Genomic DNA, 22507 nt, shown 5'->3' with positions numbered 1-22507 from the left:
GCAATTTCTGTACCCGGTAACAGACAGTTTTTATCGACCAGTCTGGATGCCAACCATTCTGCTAGCTTCTTTACTGACCGAGGTCTCTGATGAGTTCATTCATCTCTTCCTGACTGAAACCTGATTTTATTGATGAAGATCTTTCGAAGTTTATGTCCTTTTGATCACCATAGATTTCAATTTAAGATTTATCCAACTCGTACGGTATATCTGGCAGACTCGAATAAGTTGGGACCTGTATCTCGTCACAATGTGGAACAGGTCGTCTTATCGAATGTAGAGCAGGATATATCCATTTACTACGGTTGCTTCTGCTGATGCCCTGAACATTAACCAAATAAAAGTAGTAATCATTATTGTGGTCTCGTTGCTCTCTCCACACCACCAGGATACCGAATTTTATGGACTTTCTTATCCCATTTATCCACTGACACAGATGTTCTGTGTACGTCTTACCCACAATATGAGGTGCCCAAGATTTATCTTAGTCCCTAATTTAACTTTGAAATAAGCCAAATATGTTTTTTTAACAAAGTCTGTAATTGATGAAACAGAATACATTAGGATCATTTTTGCATTTTCGCAATGATGCCATTTCAAAAACATTTAACTTCTAATTTTCAATATTTCACAACATCTAAAATACAATAGAACATATTTTTCATAAATAAATTCTACAACTAATGCATATAATGAAAAAAAAATCATACTAGTAAACTATGATCTGTCAATATAAATACACAAATGAACTGAATGAAAATTTTAAATTCAGAATGTAAATTCATGGTTTCATGTTTAGTTTTTTTCTCCACTTTTAACAAAAATAAGTAGCTAAGTTGTAGTAAGTAGTAATTAACTAAGTAGTTTTAAAATCAATTTTTATTGTGTAAAAGTTGTTTTAGATAATGAAGACACAATTTATAACTATTTTTCAAAAAAATTTTAATTTAACTGCTCAGCTAGAACCGAAGGAACAAGGAAAGGGTAAATCTATAGAAGCGATCCCAATCGAAATAAAGACAGCACCTTGCCAATGTCATAGTCCGGACTCCTGCCCCCTTCCTCTGACAACATTCCATTTGGTAAGTTCTTTGACCTAGTCACCTAGTATCTATTTAACAGAATCTTGTGAGCCTACGGCATATTGTGTCAGAAAAATCTTTACAAATGTTTTATATTTTTATGCAGCACCAGAAATTCAGGATTGAGCTTATAAAGGACTACGGCATAGAAACATTCATCTCCGAATAATTAAATAATTCCTTCATTGATTAATTATCTCTTTTATTAAGTTCAGTAAACCCTCTAATAAACACCTGCTGCTAAATATATACGTTCTTAAAGCAATCATACTCTAATACCATTAAAATTATACGAATATTTGAAAAAAAAAGTAAATGATTGTTAGTGAGCGACAAAATAAAATTGTAAATAAACATAAAACAAAATAACCTAAAACAACAGAAAGTAAACCAATTATTCAAAAAAATAATAAATTTTAAAGACCATTCTACATACGAAACATGAAAAATCCAATAATACCATTATGACTAAAATTGTATTGTTTCTTAGCAACTTGAGTATTTGATTGCAAAAGTTTACCTCCCTTCCTCAGATTGTTTTCTAGTGTTTTATTTTAATCAAAAAATTAAAAATATTATACAAACTGTAGAAAAATAATACTGAGGGAAATAAAACCAAAGAAAACGAAATTTCTTAAGCCTCATAAACACAAATTTGATAAAACAATTGATAATATTAAAAAAACCAACTGCATTGAAAATCGATTCGCAACGCTTATTGTTAGAAGTTATTTATATCATTTTGTAAAAAAATAATAATTTTAAAAATGTCCAGTCAATAAGTAAAAATCACAAAGGATAAAATTAAATTCATTTAAAAGATATTTTCTTTTTACGTTTACATTATAATTATCGTTACTAAGCAACTGATATATTAATATAAAGAACCGTTAAACAAAATTTAAATAATGCTATAAAGATTTGATAATTTTCTTCTATTAATATCAATTTTTTCTTCTATTAATATCAAATTAACATATATTCATATATATACATGAAGATATTAACTTTTAAGGAATCAGCGTTTCTTTTTCGAAGCACGAGAGCCGTCATCAGAGTCTTCATCATCACTGCGATCGTCTTTATTAACCTAAATTTGAAATCAATCAAAAATGAAAAAGAAGCCAAAGTGATTAAACATACACTTAAGTTTTATTCATTTTACTTTTGAGCAACTTTAAGTGCTGTCCGTCCGTCCAGTGTATAATTGGTTTTTATCTTTTGCCGATTTTCAAGTATAACTTTCCATGTGATACTATGTTTAACTAGCTAATTTAAGGAAGTTAAGTTTACAGATAGCTGACTTCAGAGATATCATATTTCTAACATTTAAAAAATATTGTTTAAAAAGGTAGTATATGCAATCTTAATTTCACTTCTAAAACGACATAAACAGTATTTTTTTAAGCAATCATTCAGACACTTGTGGTTTCTTGTTTGTTTCAGAAACATTCAGTTAACACCATTTGAAGCGAGGCGCTAATAATTGTTTAAAGGATAAGCTTCCAAAATATTAATTTCTTTTCATATTTAAGTTCTTTTAACTATTTTTTATGTATCAAAGGACTTCAATGAGTTTTTTTATGGATTACCTGTATTTCTCTTATATAGAGAGAAATTCAAATGATTCTTATTAAACCTTTAAGGATTCATTATTTCTTTAATAAAGTTTTTATATAAATTTGTTTTGCAATTAAAAAATTTTAAAATATCCTTTATTTTTTTCTTATATATTTAGAAATTCAATTGATTCTTTTTTGGTAACAGATAATCCTTTTTATTATCTGAAACAGCTTTATGTGCTTAAGATAAATGTTAACAAAATTCATTGCGTGAAGTTTTGTCTTATCAATTACATTTAGAAGTATCTAGAACTTTTCATGTATTGATGTTTCAACATAAAAAAGAGAGCAAATACTTGTAATATGAAATAACCAAAAGTTAAATAAGAAAAAAATTTTCTCTGTCACCATTAAAGTTTAAAAGGTAGATGATTTGTCAAAGAGGACTTGTTTGAATCACTAAATATCAGAGAAACTTTTTTTGGAGGTTAGATGCTGTATAAAACTTAGAAATTAGTAAAACAGAAAAATGTTGTGAAAAATTTTTTGGCACAATTTGATTGTAATATCAAGTGGATTTTACAACTGAAGACTAGACGGGAAAAATAGACATCTAGTTTCACAAACTGGGGATCTTCCCATTTGTGTTCCCAAACAATTAAAGACAGTTTCACAACTGGGGCCTTTCCATGTAGTCTTCAATTGTTTTAACTTGATTTTCATAAATTTGACATAAATTTTCCCCACCTGATAAATTGAGATTAACTTAAGTTAATTTTATTCTTATACATGAAATATTGTTTTAAGGCCAATAATATTAAGACTGACAACACTATTAAAAGTACAATGTGTTAAAACCTTACCTTTCCTAATACTGTGAATTTGTAAACCATTTTACCAACCAAGATACCCCAGTATAAATGCAAAGCCTAAAAGGTATCAATACTTTCCTACATAACATAAAATCATTTTAAAATTTATAAAGTAACTCAAAAATCATGCGAATTTAGAAATTTACCTGCAGGATAAAAAGAAGGCCAACAAGATGGTAGTATGCTGAAAAAGGTCCAAGCTCTGACCAACTGTAATAAACCATGCCGTGTATGACCCTAGATAATAAAACTAATTAAATTAACAGAAATCATTTCAAGAGAAAAAACCTTACCAAACCAAACAAAAAAATTATACGAAAATGTAAAATAATTCTTTTTTCATAAAAATTTGAATAAGTTATTTACCAAAATGGATAGTAAACCCAACGTGTCAAAAAAAATACTACTGCAAACACAACAAACAGCCCATCACAAAGTTTTTGCATCTTTGCATAGTTGAAAACTTTTGCAGCCTTAAATAAAAACAGTGATGTGGCAGTTATCTATATGAGATAAATTTTGTAAAGACACATTTTAATAAAAACAACCAAAAAGCACTTACTTCTAACCAAATATCAGAGGCATCATGAAGTAACATGATAACAGAGCCAATTCTTGTAAAACCAGATATCAAGGAATTCAATATTAGAATGATAGTAACTATGTGGTGCACAAACATTTGGTAAAAATCCTATGAAATATTATGTATTATATTTTTAGAGAAGAAACCAATACTTGCACAAAGATGTGCAATTAAAACAAAAAGTAGACTATATGAATGCTATTATAACACAAGTATTATTTGTCCAGGATAACTTTTCATTCCATTTATAACATCAAAACAAATTATTTTTCTAAAAAAGTCTATTTTTTGAATGATGTTGAGTTTACAGCACAGGGATGAGAAGAAAGTTAAGACCCTTGCCCTTATTTCTTATTTCATCCTACATAATAAAATGATTAAGAATTACATGAAAGTTTATCACTATAAAAGATTTCAAAAAACACCATCAATCAATTGAGAGAAAAACTTTAATTTGTCACATTAATAACTTAAGTTATGTGATAAAAAAAAAATCATGCTTATGTTATGCTTTTAACTATTTTTAAGGTTTGATTAGGACTTTAGTTTTACTGTAAAATTATGAATAAAAGATACCTTTCTTTTTACATCAATAAATTGTGAGAACAAAAGAGACGTGTAGAATGCCAGTTCAGCAGAATAGTAAATTCTCATTGGTGTAGTAAAATCTTGCTAAATAAAGAAAGCTAGAATTTTGAGTCATTTTAACAATATTTATGTTTAACAATAGCATTTACTAATAATATAAATTCATTTTAAATATCAAAGGCAATCATTTCAAATTGTGGTTATTTTGTTTTTAACTTTGATATTTAAAGTAACAATCTGATACTATTATTAATACATACTATTTTCAGTTCAATTATTTTTAATTTTTTGTCAAGATAGAGTGAATTTGTTCAAAAGGAGAATAAAAGAATAAGAGTTAAAGAAACAAATTTCTAAAAATAAAGCAACAAGAATTCATTTAGAAAATAAAAGGATTGAGTAAAAGAAAAATATTTAAAATATACAGGTCTGGAAATTGTTTTTGTTGTTGTAGCCTTTTTATCTATTAATAACATTCAGAAAATTCCCTTTCAGAATTAGTCATTACAAAGAGAAATACAAAGTTACAAATTGCATTTACAGAAATTAAAAATGCAATGTAATGTTAATTTTGCAGTTAAATTTACAAACTTGGAATTGTTTTGGTGTTTGAATGTTGGAAAAAAAATATTTAGGTTTTATTTAAAAGTATCACTTTTTTTTTTTTAATTACTTTAAAAGTATTACTCTTTTTAAACTTACTTTAGAAAGTTATATTTTAAAAAAAAAAGTATTTTGTTAACAAAAAGAAATCATACATATTTTAAGTAAACATATTTTTTAGATAATCACTACTTTTTTCTATAAAAAGTTAAAATTTTGCATAGAACATTGTAATTCAAAGATTGTAAATTATCATAAAAGCAAACAAAAAAAATCTTTTTAACTTTAAAATCATCATTTTTAAAATATTTTTATAAAAATTAGCAACGCATTCATAGTAAAAAATTTTGTTCTAAATGCCCCCACAAACCTAATTAGTATTATTGGAGCATTTCCTATAATATCACACATTTCCAGACCTGATATAAATAAATAAAAACTAAACACTAACTACAAATCTATCTGAATCAAAGCCTTCTATTCACTCAGTTCTAACCTTTCTTTTATTTATAACTAAAATAAAAAAAAATACAAAAATACTAAATTTCCATTCCAAAAAATGATCTTTATGGCCAATTTTTGGAAAATTGGCCATAAAGATCATTTTTTGGAATGGAAATTTAATATTTTAAATTTACAATTAAAATCAATAGGTTAAAACATGGTTTTAATTTTGCTGTGTGAGGAAGATGACAATTATTATCATTATCATTATTACTACTACTATTATTATCACTATCATTATTATTATTGTCATTATCATTATTATTACTATTATTATTACTATTATTATTACTATTATTATTACTATTATTATTACTATTATTATTACTATTATTATTACTACTATTATTACTATTATTTATTATTATTATTATTATTATTATTATTATTATTATTATTATTATTATTATTATTATTATTATTATTATTATTATTATTATTATTATTATTATTATTATTATTATTATTATTATTATTATTATTATTATTATTATCATTATTACTATTACTACTTTTATTATTCTTATTGTTGTTGTTTATATTAAGTATATATATTATTATAAGTAATAAATTATGTAACACTGAAATACACAAATAAATTCTTTTTTACCCTTTAGGTTTTTTTAGGTAAAGTAAAGAAGTTTCAGTAATAATTAAACTTCGAAAGTGTAATTTTGCTCTTTCATATCTTTGGCTCTACTGGAACAACAATTATTATGCTATACCAAAGTATATATCATACTACAATACAAGAAAAAAATAGTTATTTACAAAAACTATATTTGTACATTGACTATTGCAAATTTTGTCATCACTGATACACAATATCAAACAAACTTTAGTCATTATTTACTATTCATATACATTTATAGTATTTCACAATTTTAATTTGTTAACATTATTGATATCAATAGTACATACAATCTACTATTGATATAAATTTATAGCTATAAAAAATCTTTCTTCATTAATATAACTAATATCAATAGCACATAATATGTATTATTGTCATTATATTAGTTTGATAACAGATTGAATAATTAAAATTAAGCTGTTTCATTAACAAAACTGATTTATTGGCAATAATGAGTAATAATCCCAATGAAGACCACAAATAAACTCCCTCAAAGTTATTCTTTGATCTCTACTATCATCTACCATCTAAATTTAAGTGGAAATATGGAGCAAGAACCTTTATTTCATGGTTGCTGTGTAAACATTCAAAAAATATTATAGGCTAACATTTGTCAGATTGAATAAAAATAATTTAAAAAATTTGATCACTGCATCCAATTCTTTCTTCGTTAGTTAGAAGTTTATTTGTTTGCGTAAGAACTTTGTTATTGTAATTCGATTTCTTTTTTTTTTATTATTATTTCTTTTATTTTCCTTTTTTTTCTTCCTCTCTTCTTTTTGTTTTCTATACTTCTCCTTTATCTATTGTTTTTTTCTATTTATTCCTTTTTTATTTTTCTATGATCTATTTCTATCATATTTTTTTTTAAACTTTCATTCAAACATCTTTTTTTAAAAATATAAAATATGCCTTTACAAAAAAGCTTCCGCCATCGTGGAAGTCATTGCATTTGATAGCAATATTTCATTTAAACTGTTGTCATTTACATTACGGTGAGTAAACTATAAATGAGTTAAATTGATAAGATATCGAAATAAACAGTTAAAAGAAATTTTGTGAATATCAAAATTTGTTATTTTGCTTTTCCAGGGGGGGGGGGGGGGCAACTGCCCCACCTTGCCCTTGCCTGCCGGCGCCCATGTGATCAATATATATATTCACAAGTTACCTGGTAGATTTTTCAGAAATTCTTGATAAGAACTTTTAATAAATATAATTAGTAATTTAACAGTAAATATAATACAGCTATTCACAAAAGTTTAAACGATTGCAGAATTTTTATCAAGTATGTTTGGTTTTTGTTTAATAAAGAAAAACTGTAAAATGATATTGACTTAATTTTTTTTATTTATTAAAGAAAATGTAATTAGCTTTAAAATGAATATGAACATGTTATAAAAATTTTAATATTTAATTAGAAAAAAGCTATTACAAAAAATGTGCATGAAATTAGTTGAATCAATGCATAAACGAGTTTATCTTTGCTATAAAAACAAAAGAGGACACTTCAAATATTAATTTTGCTTTTTTTTTCATTTTTTGTTCGAATGTTGCAATTCGTTTAAACTTTTGTGCATCATTTTTTTTTTATTAAAACTAAAAGTCAGTAGCATAGCATAATGTTTTTATAAATTTCAATATGTGTTCCCTTATATTATTAACATACCATAAGCATTAAGAAAAAGATAAACAAAACTTTTACAATTGAAACATACATGGGAAGACCACCATTTTTTCTACTTTGTAGACTTCCATAGTCTTTAACGTTAAACACTTTTAAACAACTCAATAGTGGCTTATAATGGCATGAAAGTATTTTTTTAAAAAACTCATTATTCTATAATAATTTTTTAATGATTATTATTGAAATACAAGTCTTCTTGTTTCAAAAAAAATGATGTAAAATTATAGAAGTGCTAATTGTCAAGATGTTCACAAAATATGCAAAAAATTTACAAAACTGTCATTAAAACACATTTCACAAACTTTCTTACATTGACAAGCTTTCCTTCCATCCAGGTCTTTGTACTATAGAACCAACTAGAGGGCAAAACTGTGTAACAACCAAACAAAAATAAAAACAAATATATTGAGCATCTCCAGCAAGATTCTGTGGCTTTTGATAACAATGGAGATTGTGTGATAGCTCGACGCTTTTTGAACCAACTGACTACTTTTGCTTCTTTCCAATTTGACTGCTCAGCAAGATCTTGAACTTGTTTTGGCTTAGGAAACTTAGTTACATGTAAAAAAAATTCCTCACAAAATTTATTTTTTTCAATTACAATATCATTTTTGTTGTGAATACCAAGGTAATAGCAAAGTCTGATGGCGATGAATCTAAATAAAATCATTAACATTGAAAAGTAACATTCAAGATCAAAGATTTGATAAAAATCAGACTGCCTTTAAATTCTTTTATTTTATTTGACTACTTTTCTCTCTAAAGTTAAAACTTCAAAAACCTCTAACTTCGATAAGTAAAGTAGAAAATAATAAGTAAACAAGTTGAACCAGAAAATCACTGTAGAAACTTTTAGAGTAGATTTTTTTAAAAAAATGTTAACCATAATTAAAGTTATTTGGAAAATATGTTTATTGACATGGTCATCATTTTAGCTAAGGCTGTGAGGTCATTATCATACTTATGTGAATCAACATTAATTCTATTTTAGGAAATTTCAAATTAATGAATAACAAAGTATGTTTCCTTTTTTTTCTTTTTAAAATTTTCTTTTCTTTACAAATTAGGATTGTTTAATAAGAAATATTTGTATGTAATTCAAGTGCTTATGTTTAAAATTGAAATAAGTTTCAAAATAATTCATTGATTAAATAATTATGCCATTGAATAATTCATTGATTAAGCATTTTAGTGACATACTAAACAGCAGTCCTGTCCAGTGGTTAAATTTAACAAACTTGAGTAAAATACTTAAAAAAACATTCATACTTTAAAATTAACATAAACTTAGTACTAAAAAAAAACTTAGTAACATAAAACTTAGTAACATAAACTTAGTAATAAAAAAAAAGATAAAAAAAAAAAGTTATTGTAGCGATTGTACAAAACTCACTCATGTTAAAAATGAATACTTGTATTTTAAAAGCAAAAGAAAGAGTTGAAAATAATGTTAAAAAATTACTTTAAATTTTATTTTTTTATTTTTTTTTTTAAATTGAAATGCATATATTTTCTTTTTGTATGGTTTTTACAAGAAACACAGCTAAAATGTTAAAACTACTACAACCTATTTGTATGAACTGAAGCTAGACAAAATATTAAAGTTTAACTCACAGCAATATATCAATAGAAATTTGACTACTGAAAAATGATTGTTGATAAAACTGCTAAGAACACAACTTGTAAAATGTTTGTTAACACCATGCAACATTTTTTTTTTAATGTTCATATTCATACTTTTTTTTACCATAATTTAAAAATCATACTTCCCTTTCCATCATATTGATATTTTTTAAATTTACTTTTACTTTCATAAGAGCTTCATAAGAAGTAAGAGTAACAAAAGTTTGTTGGAATATGGTAGAGGTTGTGTGAGAATTAACACTTCTCCCTGAAATTTTATTTGTGGAGGCTAATGAACTTTCTTATAATGACCATTGTCTTATGCTGTCCCATAAGCAAAGAAAACATGAATATTTTCTGTATCTCCTTGCAAGCCAAGCAGGAAGGCAAGCAAATGAAATCACCACAAGCATTCCACTTAAATTTACCATAAATTATTTTGTCAAGAAGATCTTTGACATTATGATAATTTTCTAACTTCTGTATGGAGTGTGCAAGAGGCAAAGATGGATATTTATTTCAATTGTTGAGCAACAGTGTGTGTGTGTGTATATATATATATATATATATATATATATATATATATATATATATATATATATATATATATATATATATATTCATTGTTTTTATTAACTTTTATATGCTAATTTTAATATTGGAAATAGTAATTCTAAATTTTATTCAGTAAAAAAAACCTAAAAAAAAATAAAAATAAATTTACAAGTAAAAAAAAATAGTAATCTGCTCAATAATAAGTTCTTTAAAAAAGATATCAGTTAAATTTAATATGACTCAACAGCATTTATCTGATCTGAGTATATAAAACATTTCATAAAATTTTTAGAAAGATTAAGCGCAATATGCTTGTTACCACCTTTTCAATAGTGGGATACAACACAGTGTTACTTTGGTTCTCAGTTAACAAATTTGCACTTGTTCTCCAATAACTTTATGTGGCCTTAACATTTTGATGACAGAACTTTTGCAAATTCTAACCACTAAAACTTTAGGTTTTGGAGGAAAAAAAATTTAATCAGTGTAATTGATGTTATAATTGCAATAATTTAGTTATTATCACTTGTGACCAAAAATTCTGAATTTCTACAATTTCTACAATGCTTTGATAGAATAACAAGCTTTAGTATGTGGTTAGATATAAATTTTAATATTGTCAATGCAGCAGTTCAAAATTATGTTACTGCTTTCAACATGTTATTTTTTTACTTTTTGTCAGATTTTAAAAATTGGATGAGTTAAGAGAACCTAATATATAATTATTATTATTATATAAAAATATATAATAATAGTAATTACATTCATCAATATAATTATTTTAAATACCATTTCATGTGTTTTAATGATTGTTTGAATAAAACAAGTTATGCCTTTTTTTTTCTCTTGGTAGAAGTTATTGAACTATTATAATTTTAGGGTCATTACCCTAACATATAGTTGAAAAGTAAGTAAAAATTTTTCAATCTTTATTTATTGATGGAAAATACATTATCAAAAAATATTAGGTTTGATAAATTTTTCTTAAAAAAATATTATTGCATATCTATTTATAAAATAAATCATACCGTTCAAATATATATCTTAAACACAGCATTAAAACTGCAAGTATAGGAGCATAATATATATCAGTATATTGTGGACGTCTAAATTCAACAGTTGATTTAAAATCACTCCAGTGTACACCATCAGGTAACCACTTTTTTTCATTCCAAATATACGCATTAACATCATCTAACATTCCAAATATATTCATTGTTTAGTAATACCTAAATATTTTTAAAGAAAATTACAATAAAAAAATTCTTACAAGTAAATTCAATTACTTAACCATTAAGAAAAACAATTAATAATATAATATTAATATTATAATATTATAATACTGCATGAATAGTATAGCTGATTTGAAACACCTGCTGCTGCAGTGAAGTGGTCTCACAACAGTGATGAGAAAAGTCTTAATCATTAAATCGGAAATTTGTAGTTGTATTTTATTTGGATATTGGTATTATATCAACTACCAGATTTGCTAAAACTTAAACTAGGATTAATTTAGCTAGAACACATATACTTGTTGTTATATTAGTTGCACCAAAGGATTATTTTTTTTAAAATTTATTCTAAAGTCAGTGCTTGATTAGAGTAAAATAAAATCACTAATAAGGAAAAACTTAGTTGAGATATTAGATTGTAAAACTTAAAAGAATATACCGAGAAAAAAACAGCAAAAATATTTTATTAAAAACCTCTAGTTTGAGAATTTTTAAAATTGATTTCTTGTCGATTTTTTTAATTTTAACTAAATAGCAGCCATAAGTAGTTTTATTTAGCTTTCATTATACACTTCACTTTTATATCCGTCACTTACCTTTGTTAAACACTAAACCTGGTCAAATTTGTATGACACTCCGCATAAATTACATTCCACCAAAATAGACTTTTGCTCCATACCACCAGTGATGAATTTGTGTCATCTAACACATTTCGTCACAATTTATCACAGATAAGCTGGTATGTAAACAAAAAAAAAAAAAAAACTGGTTAGCTAGATGTAAGTAAATTAAATTAATTCACACTACGGATTTTTATTTTGTGTGTGTGTGTGTTTAATGACAAATCACAGACCCAATCATTTATTTAATTGAACACGACTTTTTTAAAACAACACGAATAATTAAACAATAAGCTTGCAGCAGTTGTTTATGCGGGATTTGCCCAACCGGAAATGGATGCAAACAGCAAAATTTCGTACAACCCTTTTTCGTTTATCCCCCAAGTAATAAATGTTTTGATATTAGTTAGGCATACTTGTAATGTAAGAATAAACATTACTAACGCACAATATTTTTTGAATATATAATTTTTCAAAATGGTCGTAAAGGAAAATTTTAAAATTTTCCTTTATAAACTTCGTAAACAAAAAGTTCTAGGAAATATTTCTTAAAAGCAAAGTTTAAATTAAATCACATCGCTGTTTTAGTCAAAATAAATAATTAAATAAATATTCTGTTTAAGAGTTCCTTTCTCATAACCTTAACCTGAAAAATTGATTGTAAAACTACAATATAAGACACAATGTTAAAAAAGGATCGTCTCAGGGAATGAAAAATTATTCTATCAGAACCATATCTTCAAAAAAAAAAGAATCGTAAACAAGAAGCAAGCCTTTTAAAATGAAATATAACTTAAGATAAACGTGCTATCAGTTTGCTGCAGAAAAGATATGTTTAGCTTGTAAACATTATTATTGATATTATTCATGACTACCACATGATCATGACAAACAATAAATTTCAGTTTTTTACACTCTTGAAATTATATATATATATTAATTTCTGCGTTCTTCGGTTCGGGATTTACATTGTGCGCTGATAATCTTTTCGAGCACAACATTCGTTATGATCAACTCAAATAAAAATCATAAGTTCAACCATATAAGCAATATGTATTAGTCCATTAAGAAAAGTCGATAAAACTCCAAAAATAATTTTTGAGAAAATGAGAAGTTACGTTCTACTGAGATGATTTAAATAATGCCAAGTATTTCCTGGCAAAAAAAAAAAAAAAAAAAAAATTGTTTAAACGCAATGATGAATGCTAAATAACTAAATGATTGAAAATTATCGCCTTACAGAGATCTATAGGACATTAACCAATATATTTAGTACAAGGAAGAAGAAACGGGAATGTATTGGATTGAGAAGAAAAATTATTTATATTTAAACAAAAAAGTTCAAACTAAATGATATTTGTGTTTCTTACAATAGGTTATTAGGTATTTTAATCATTTGATTGTAAAATACAATATTTATTTGCTTTTCACAAGCATTTTATAACTCGTAATTGTGTCCTACAACCGGTTGCACTTAACGTTTCCTTACATCCCCACCCTTATGTTTAATGATTATTTCAAAATCATTAAACGGTGATATAGTTAAACAGAGTTTCAAATTTCAAACTCGTTTATCCAATCGTTTTTTAACTCACTATCTGTTAAATGGCGATTGGATAAATGAGTTTTACATAAAGTTTATTCGTTTACGTTTTTTAGATTAAAACGCATGCTCTGAACCTTATTGCATACTTTTTTCACAAATCCCGAAAGTTAGAACGATCAGCAATATTTCTTAAGAAAAAAGTAATTAATTTTAGTTTTTTCAATTTCCGTCGCTATATATCGAATTTAATTAAGACTCAATCGTATCACTGATTTAAAAAAATCAAGGAATAGATCGAAAGCAAGAGAATCTTTGAACATTCGATTTCAGTTATACAACATAAGAGTTTTAATTTTTTAAATAGTAATACAAAATAAACATCAAACAGTTTGAGCCAGATACCCGCGTACCTAAATTTCTAAATTTACAAACGCAGAACGTGTTAGTAATTAGCAACGTCACGTTTACGTGGTATGTTTTATTTAGGATAATGGTCTGTAGTAAATCGTTAAAAAAATGTTCCAAGGAAGAAGCATTTTAATGTTATGATAAACTACTTAAGTAGACCTCGTGAATATTTCTAGAATCAAACGCAATTATAAGTTTAATTATATTCTAGTAAAGTAAATTTTTTTCACTCGAGTAAAAACTGCAGTTAATGCTCGTCTGAAAATAATTGCCCAAAATTAAAAAACAAGAGTATGAACTATGTAAATAACCTATGAATAACTACATAAATAGCTTTGAAAATTTTTTTTAAATAACAAATAAATTTATTTGTAAATTCTTACCAAGTGGTGTTTTTTACAACCGCATAAACTAGCTATTGATAATTTTGATTTTTCGATTGATCGTTGCATCATTGAATTTATGGTGCATCCTCATCTCTAATATACTGGTATGGATACCTAATAATGCTAAATTATTACTAAATAGTAAAGATTCTCTGGAAGTTAAAATTTTAGGTAACAAAATCTGTAACAAATTTTTAAAAGTTGTAAAGATAAAAATTTAAAGTAGCAGAAATAAAAAAATTGAAAAACTGTATTTGAAATATTAGTTCATTACTTCGTACTTACGCGCTAAAAATGCTGATTATAGCCAGTTTTTTTTAACTTTTATTTGTCGTCAATATCTTACTCTATGTACACGACAGAAGTTGTGCGCACTTTATTGTGATTAAAACCCTGCAATTAAAAAGATTAAAACGGTTTAAAAAAAAAAAATTGGATTGCTGTGTAAACAGAAGAAAATTACAAAAAGTTGATGGTTTGATTAAAAATCAGTTTTTCTCTAACTTATATTCTTTTTCATGGCCATTAAGACTAAAGGGTCCATAAAAATATGAACAAGTTAAAAAAACAACAACATGCTATCCAATCAAGTAGATAATTTATACATGTGCTTTCCTATTATGGCTGCATACTAGGAGAATTAATAATGCTTCGTTGATATTAAATATCTGATGTTAAGCTGTAAAACCTTCTTATGTGAAGACATTTGGCGCTTGAATGTTTGAAAATTTTTGCGTCATAGGTATTCCCTTCATTTTCATCAAGGACATTAAAAAACATAGCAGCTCTGCTAAGAATTTCTCACTGAAACAAATAGCGAGGCTTGCGGAATATATCTGTTTCAGAAAGATTAGTTCCTCAAAAAATTCCCTTGAAATGTTTTTGGAGTATCTTTCACAATACTGATCTGCAGCAGAGGAAAGTTCTTCATTACTCAGAGTATTGATTTGAAATAAGAAACCAAATAGGGTAAAAAAATGTCTCAGTGAAAAATCAAGTGTAGCATCTTGCATTTAATTGATAACTTTTGGTTTCATAATTCGTTTCGGTCAAAAAGTTGACAACAGAATACATCCAAACTTCGACGTACACTTATGAATTGATCGAAGCTAATTTTGAACATCTACCGTAAGATTGAGAGATTCCATCTCCTTTAACACGTTCTTCATTTCATGCAAATGCTGAACAAATGGTTTGACACTATCAATAACCAGCCGACCATTTGGTTGTTGACATGTTGTGCACTGCTTTTGACATGTTGTGCGAACTCTTGCTGTCTTTTTTCACAGTTTGAAAAAAGACAGCAAGTTCTCCGCCATGTATCCATCATTATCATAGACCAAACCAATACAGCTGTTCTGTAAAATTTTTCAGGACACAATTTGCAACATCATTGACACTTTCCTTCGTGAAGTTTTCAAATATGTGAAACCTCTCTTCTACAGACATTTTTTTAACTTTGGATCCATCAACTACGTTTAAATATCGTTTAATGAAAGTTGTTTGTTCAATCCGTCGAAACAATCAGGAGTGGGAACAATTGAACAATTGAAAAATTAAAAGTACTTAGCAATATAAATTTCATTAATGATTGCGGTATGAACAAAGGCTCAACAGAGATTAACATAATTAATTTGTATGCAGGGGCTTATAACTTTGTTGTGATTTGGGAACTTTTTCCAGAAGCTCAATTACCCCCTAAGATTTTCCATTTTTTAATTCAGCTAAGTGATTACTGAAACAGAAGAATGCTAATTCACCCTCAGATAGAAATAGTACGACATCAAGTATTCTCCATAGAATCTTCATCCAGTATTTGTTTTCAGCAGAAAACTATGTTAATAGAAGGTAATCAACAGACTTTTTAGTTCTTGCTTCTTTACTGGCTGATTTCCATGCTATATAATTTTGTTTACGTAAAGTTGAGTTCTCATGAGATGGTATCTTATCTTTTAACTTTCTTCATCCACTGACAATATTTGATTCAGATTGCGCACTGAAAGATGACTGATTTGCATTACTTTTGTTGGCAATAAAGTACGGTACACACAAAAAAATAGATTGTTTCTCTTTACTCCAGTCTCTTGTACATGTCTCACTGTTTGGAAGAAACTTTGTGAGAAAGCGCAAAGGAAGCTGGATCTCGTAAAATAGTACTGAGAATATTGAAGCAACCCTTTTTAAGAAACAAATCCATTTGGCTAGCATTATTCTTCTCAACAGCTCCAATATTTATTCTACCAAAGAGTTCAAATTGGTCGCAGACGCAGTCATTATATCCTTGTATTTGTTTGCTCTTTCAGTGTCAAACCTTCGGCCATTTCCTCTTGAATTTGTTCCTTCACTACAAACTTTGTACATATTTCGCTTTTGTTACCTGTAACAAGTTGAATGCACTTCAATTATTTTTGGCAAAGAAATATCACTATTTACACTTCGGCCATCAGATTGTGTCACTAAAGTTTTCAAGAACTACAACAAGTGATATTGTTGAGCGAATGAAGCAAATGATTTTATGTATCAAAATAATTATTTCCTATTTGATTAAATCAAAAGTTGATAATTATAAATATTATAAATATTAATAGTAATTAAACATAAATTAATATTACATTTTTGAAGATGAAACCATGATGATAATAAATAACATATATTTGCAAATTTTCTCGGTTATTAAAACAACGGATAATCATTTTCACGATAAATAACATGCTAAAATTTAAATAACTAATAAATAGCTTGTTTTTACATTAATGATATTAATGGTTGTTATAATAATTAAAATAATAACATTAAAATATTACTGAATCATAGCACCGATATTACTGAAATATTACTGAATCATAGCACTGAATCATAGCACCGATACATGAGCTAGGATTTATAGAATGTCTAAAGTTTTTATGCTTTAAGAATTTAGAGGCCATTATCTATCATGAGGTCCATGCCAAAAGGCCCCAGTGCTCCCCTCCCCCCCTCCACCCCTATATGACCATAATGTAATACAGCAAATTTCATTTAATGTTTTATTTGCCAATGTTATATTTATTTAAGAATAAAAAGAGTCAGTATAGTGGAAAAGAGAAATGCTCAAAATACTGAAAATCTGATGGAAAAAAAAAACAACAATAATAACATTTCAAAAGTTGTGGCATCTATTTGGATTGAACAAACTCTAGCGTTTGTAAGTCTACAATGACTTACTTTATCGTACTTTCAAAAAAAACAGTACGATTTACCAACTAACCAACTTATGGGTGGAAACTATTTACAGAGGTCAGAAATGAACTATGGAAACCAGGCGAAGAATAGAGAAAAGTAAAGTAGTATTAAAAGACATTTTTTCGTTAAGTTCACGAAACATCTCTATTTGATTAATAATTTAGTGGGATCTTTTTGACTTAGCTTGTTTTTTTAACACATAAAAAATGACTTTCTATGACTGGGTTATTTTTTATCTGAGCTTTTTAAAGTTGATTCTGGCCTAAAATAAAGTAATTGTGTCATAAAAAAAATAATCAGAAACAATTAAATAAAATGTACCACTTGATTTTTCATAGATCAATGGAAATAAGTGATCCGATTGTGCAAAAAAAACAGTAGCAGCAAGAAGAACGGGAAGAAAGAACAAAAAAAAGCATCAAAAGATGTCGACGTTTTTTTTTGTAGAAAGTAAACTCGCCACTTCACTCTGATACTGAAGATGAAAGCATCTAAAGTTTGTTTGAAATTTTGTTTATTTCAATTTCAAGTTCAAAATTAATCAAAGTTATTTGTGTGACGAAATTTTTTTGTGAGGATTTATAAAAATGTGTTTTAAAATCCAGCAAACCATGGCTGTTAATGTGAGATTCTATTTGTCATTTTTATAACTAAATTTTTATTTTTATATTTTTAAAGTAATTTTTATAAAAGGCTAACATATTGGTACAAGAAATGTATAAATAGTTGTTAAATTCAATCTATTAGTGTTTTGAAAATGTTCTGACCTCTGTGCATTTACGCAATTTCCGATGGCGGGATGCTCTAACTGGCTCTGCGAAATTTAGAGTTGAACAACGACCAAATTAAACGGAAGAAGATTTCTTTATAGTTTTCAACTAAACAGTGTCTGGAAACAACATTCATTTTGAAAACTTCATGTATGCTTTCAATTGTCATAAATAAGAAATAAGATACTGGTTCTATGCAAAGAAAACTTGTTACATATAGAAACCGCTTGCGCTTTAAAGCGGGATTAATTCATTCTAAATATAGATTTAACATTCCAAAAATAAATTCACTTCTACTATTACAGAAACCAAGTCTGTATCATATTTCGTGTATAAAATCACAAAGTAAAAAAATTTATATAGTATATTATGATAAAGAATGTAAAAAAATATTTACATTGTAAGATTAGAATCTAAGAAAGAAATTCAAAGTAATAAATTAGGTAGAAATAGAACAGACACATTTTCATTCTTGAATGCTTATATAGTTATATTGCTAAACGTCTCACTTGTACGTCAGCACTTAGAATATGAATCTTCTATTTGGAGTCCTTTTCCGACAAAAGACAATAGTTGATGCATAAGTTATCGAATTTTTCTAGCTAATAAAACAATTATGTGATTTGATGCATGTGTAAAAATAGAATCTCTGAAATGATTATTTTGTTATTTAAAATAAAGTTAAATGCAAAAATCTTTTCGAAAACGTCTCGATGTTTTTTTGGGGTCAGTCAGAGAAAATTGGGTCTTGGATTCGGTAAAATTATTTGACAATTGGACGTCAATTAAAAAAAATGAATATTCAATACAGAAAAGTAAAAATTCTCCCAAATACAAAAGCAAAAAAATGTAAGCAAATAAAAGCAAGCTAAAAAAACAAAAAAAATTTTTAAACCAGCTCTATAGCATGACATTACTTCTGATCACTCAATGAGATGAAAAACATTTTTGTTTTACAGGTGGCAACATGCGTGAAAATTCTGAATACTATGCAAACATCAAAAAAAAAAAATGTTACAAAAAGAAAAATTTCTAAAAAAATGATTAACATATGATACGGCAATCCGTATCAGGTCGTAGGCTGTAGCAATAAATACATCAATCTATATTAATGTTTAGAAAAACAACTTGTTCCGTTCATTCACAACTATCATGGCAACTTTGACTATTTATTTTGTCTAGATTTAGCAAGCTCTCATTCCTCTAAAGATTCCCTAGATTGGATGGACGAATCTGCCAATTATGTTCATAAGGAATCCAACCCACCAAATGCACAATTAATTGAGAACTTTTGGGGAAATTTGACTTAAAAGGTATACAAAGGAGGTTATCAAACTTCAAATCAGTTTATTTTAACTTGATTGATTCAAATTAAAGAAATTGATTTGAATTTTTTACAATCGCTTATAAAAGGTGTCAACACGAAATTGAGATCTATTACAGATGATGGAATTTTTTCACATTAGAAATAACTGATTTTTATTCCTAAATAAATACTTCATTTTAGAAAAAAAAATCATAATAGCTTTTTTCTTTATTCATAAATAAGATATCAAAGATTTTATTTTGTCCGATAAATTATGCATTACCCGTTAACGATTTTATTGAAAGAGTGCAATAGAGCAACATTAAAACTGTAAATTGTAATTTGCTGCAAAAAGTGGCTTACCACTCAGTGAGCTTTTGGTCATCGCGGCTAAATAAATAAACGATGAAATGGTTTTAAGAACAAGCTAAATAAAGTTTTTATGAAGTTCGAGGATTTAATGCTATATATTCAATGAAGATTGGGCCATAGCTAATTATATAAACCACCTATTACTATTTCTTTATGTTTTAATTTAACCTCCTTTGCGTTTTAAAGTAATGATTTTTTGTTAAGTTATTGAAATTTGAAAATTCGAAAAACATTTAACGCATAATTTGTATGTCCTATTAAAAATTTCTTACTATAAAATTTCAGTTCAATACGTCAATAAAAATTATATTGCACGATTTCTTATAAAGTATTTGTAGGTTGCTAAGTTTTATCATTCAAATTCAGTCAAACGAAAGTAAATAGAGCTTCATTCATATTTAAACTTTTAAGTAGAATAATTATTACTTGTTACATTTACGAACTTGATGCAAACGTAAGTTTTTAAAAAAAAAGAATTAGGTTTTAAATACATCAGGCAGATGATGTTCGCGCTTCTAATTCAAATTCTTTTGCTGATGACGGTAAGCACAACTTATTTTAAACCAATTTTAAATTTATCTTATACACTAACTTATTGATATTTATCAAAAAGAAACCGAGTCTTTTTTTCTAGGAAGTTAATACAGACGATACATGTAATAGATTAGAAGAAGTAAAAATAGGAAACAATACAAAAGCAATTTCTATGCCGTATACGTAAGTAAGATTTTGTAGATTCACTAGATTTTGTAGAGCGTCTTTTGATGAGTAAGTAGTTTATTATCTCTCTGTAATTTTTGTCAATATTTAAGTTTCACAAACTTCAACTTTTTGGGAGTAATTATTTTTAAAAACCATGTGCATGCTTTGAATTATAGGTGCACGCCAATTACATTTTGTTGCTCGACTGGTTGCTGCCGAAAATTTTATGTTCTTTGGTACTTTTGGTAAGCTCGAAAATTGACTTTTTAAATTTTGACTTTATTTGCTAGTACACTATTAACTATGAAGCTGTAAGCAAAAACGTGTAAGATTTTTCAATGACTAACTTAAATATTTTTTGTTTGAGGGTAATCATTACTTTTGTATTGGGGCTTTGCTGTTCTGGCAGTTTTTACTGGAGCTATAAAAAAAAAAAAGCTGTGAAAGTTTGGCAAGCACCAATGCTAAAAGACCTAGGTTTGAGAGAGCAGAGAAAAATGCATGATAAGATTGATATCCGAACCGATGAACTGTAGAGAATTTCTATTCCACCATGGTTTTTTCTAAAATGCGACGGAATTTTAACATGAGTATCAGCAAACGCATTATTTTTCCATATAGTAACGCAGAGTAGTCAACTTTTTGGGCTGGCTATAAAGATCCAAAAAATATTTAAACGCTAAATCTAGCATACCATATAGCATTTCATTCAAAGCCATAAACCATACTAAATTACCAACAAAATTAACATATATAAATCAATTTTGCGAACAGTTTTGCAAGCGAGTTGCGTTAGTAGAAATAAGCACGGGTTGAATGATTGAAAAATTCGCACTTTCATGATTTTCCTTTTAATTAAACTTTAACTTATGAAAAAAATAAAATTTAGTTCCCATATGCATGCATGTATGTATGTATGTATGTATGTATGTATGTATGTATGTATGTATGTATGTATGTATGTATGTATGTATGTATGTATGTATGTATGTATGTATGTATGCATGTATGTATGTATGTATGTATGTATGTATGTATGTATGTATGTATGTATGTATGTATGTATGTATGTATGTATGTATGTATGTATGCATGTATGTATGTATGTATGTATGTATGTATGTATGTATGTATGTATGTATGTATGTATGTATGTATGTATGTATGTATGTATGTATGTATGTATGTATGTATGTATGTATGTATGTATGTATGTATGTATGTATGTATGTATGTATGTATGCATGTATGTGTTAGACGGCAGAGAAGAGTCGGAATATATATTTTTATGTGCGCAATGGAATTGTAGAAAAACTATATCTTCATAAATTTTTTTTTATTTTGGGATAAAAAAGATCTTTATGACAAAAAGATTTTATCTGCGTTTGTAAGATGTTATTGACTGAAAATATAAAAAAACTTTTCGATAATAACTTTTTCGAAATTTTCTTATTTTAAACCTAAATTTACTCTCTTGTAAAAGCTCTATCATCTTTCCGAATTTAAAAGATTAAAGTTGTTCCGAATCATCAATAATCAAGTAGTAAAGTGTTTGATTTCATTTTGATAACCGTTTGATTTTATTCCTTGTCTGGTATGCATAAATGGAGCCTTAACGAATATGGTCATTTTTATGCGTGTAATAAAAAA

The 22507-nt window shown here is 26.8% G+C and overlaps 2 protein-coding genes across 3 annotated transcripts; one reads left to right on the top strand and one right to left on the bottom strand.

Moving 5' to 3' along the window:
- Nucleotides 1-1267: 1267 nt before the first annotated feature.
- On the bottom strand, nt 1268-18591 carry LOC145189788 (ceramide synthase 5-like). 2 transcript variants are annotated; one of them, XM_090090856.1, is made up of 12 exons: nt 18475-18591; nt 14771-14878; nt 14483-14599; nt 12122-12261; nt 11322-11522; nt 8426-8771; nt 4676-4771; nt 4079-4207; nt 3883-3989; nt 3663-3753; nt 3508-3573; nt 1268-2172 (listed from the first exon to the last, which is right to left on the bottom strand). In XM_090090856.1, exons 5-12 carry the CDS (start codon nt 11507-11509, stop codon nt 2101-2103), a joined length of 1095 nt encoding a protein of 364 aa, XP_089946982.1. In that variant the 5' UTR covers nt 11510-11522; nt 12122-12261; nt 14483-14599; nt 14771-14878; nt 18475-18591; the 3' UTR covers nt 1268-2100. The 2 variants fall into 2 exon arrangements, with proteins under 2 accessions (XP_089946982.1, XP_089946981.1); XM_090090855.1 differs by lacking the exon at nt 18475-18591 and adding an exon at nt 15091-15979.
- A 1938-nt stretch (nt 18592-20529) lies between these two features.
- Nucleotides 20530-22290, top strand: LOC145190413 (uncharacterized). Its single transcript, XM_080067265.2, has 4 exons — nt 20530-20697; nt 20790-20872; nt 21034-21102; nt 21225-22290. Exons 1-4 carry the CDS (start codon nt 20656-20658, stop codon nt 21391-21393), a joined length of 363 nt encoding a protein of 120 aa, XP_079923391.2. The 5' UTR covers nt 20530-20655; the 3' UTR covers nt 21394-22290.
- The last annotated feature ends 217 nt before the right edge of the window (nt 22291-22507 follow it).

The sequence above is a fragment of the Hydra viridissima genome, unplaced genomic scaffold, assembly GCF_058129835.1.
Source record: "Hydra viridissima isolate aposymbiotic clone 2 unplaced genomic scaffold, HvirCarnegie_v1 scaffold_6, whole genome shotgun sequence".
NCBI classification, from domain to species: domain Eukaryota; kingdom Metazoa; phylum Cnidaria; class Hydrozoa; order Anthoathecata; family Hydridae; genus Hydra; species Hydra viridissima.
The sequence above is the reverse complement of the archived record's forward strand: the minus strand, read 5'-3'. Positions and strand labels throughout refer to the sequence as shown.

Excerpts from the sequence above, each read along its gene's own strand:
- LOC145189788 (XM_090090856.1), bottom strand. The coding sequence starts at position 11,509 with ATGAATATATTTGGAATGTTAGATGATGTTAATGCGTATATTTGGAAT. Across the intron at positions 4,772-8,425 it reads TGGAAGGAAAGCTTGTCAAT|CAAGATTTTACTACACCAAT; the intron begins GTAAGAAAGTTT and ends TTCTTTATTTAG. Across the intron at positions 3,990-4,078 it reads CCTCTGATATTTGGTTAGAA|GCTGCAAAAGTTTTCAACTA; the intron begins GTAAGTGCTTTT and ends TTTTTATTTAAG.
- LOC145190413 (XM_080067265.2), top strand. The coding sequence starts at position 20,656 with ATGATGTTCGCGCTTCTAATTCAAATTCTTTTGCTGATGACG. Across the intron at positions 20,873-21,033 it reads GCAATTTCTATGCCGTATAC|GTGCACGCCAATTACATTTT; the intron begins GTAAGTAAGATT and ends TTTGAATTATAG. Across the intron at positions 21,103-21,224 it reads TATGTTCTTTGGTACTTTTG|GGTAATCATTACTTTTGTAT; the intron begins GTAAGCTCGAAA and ends TTTTTGTTTGAG.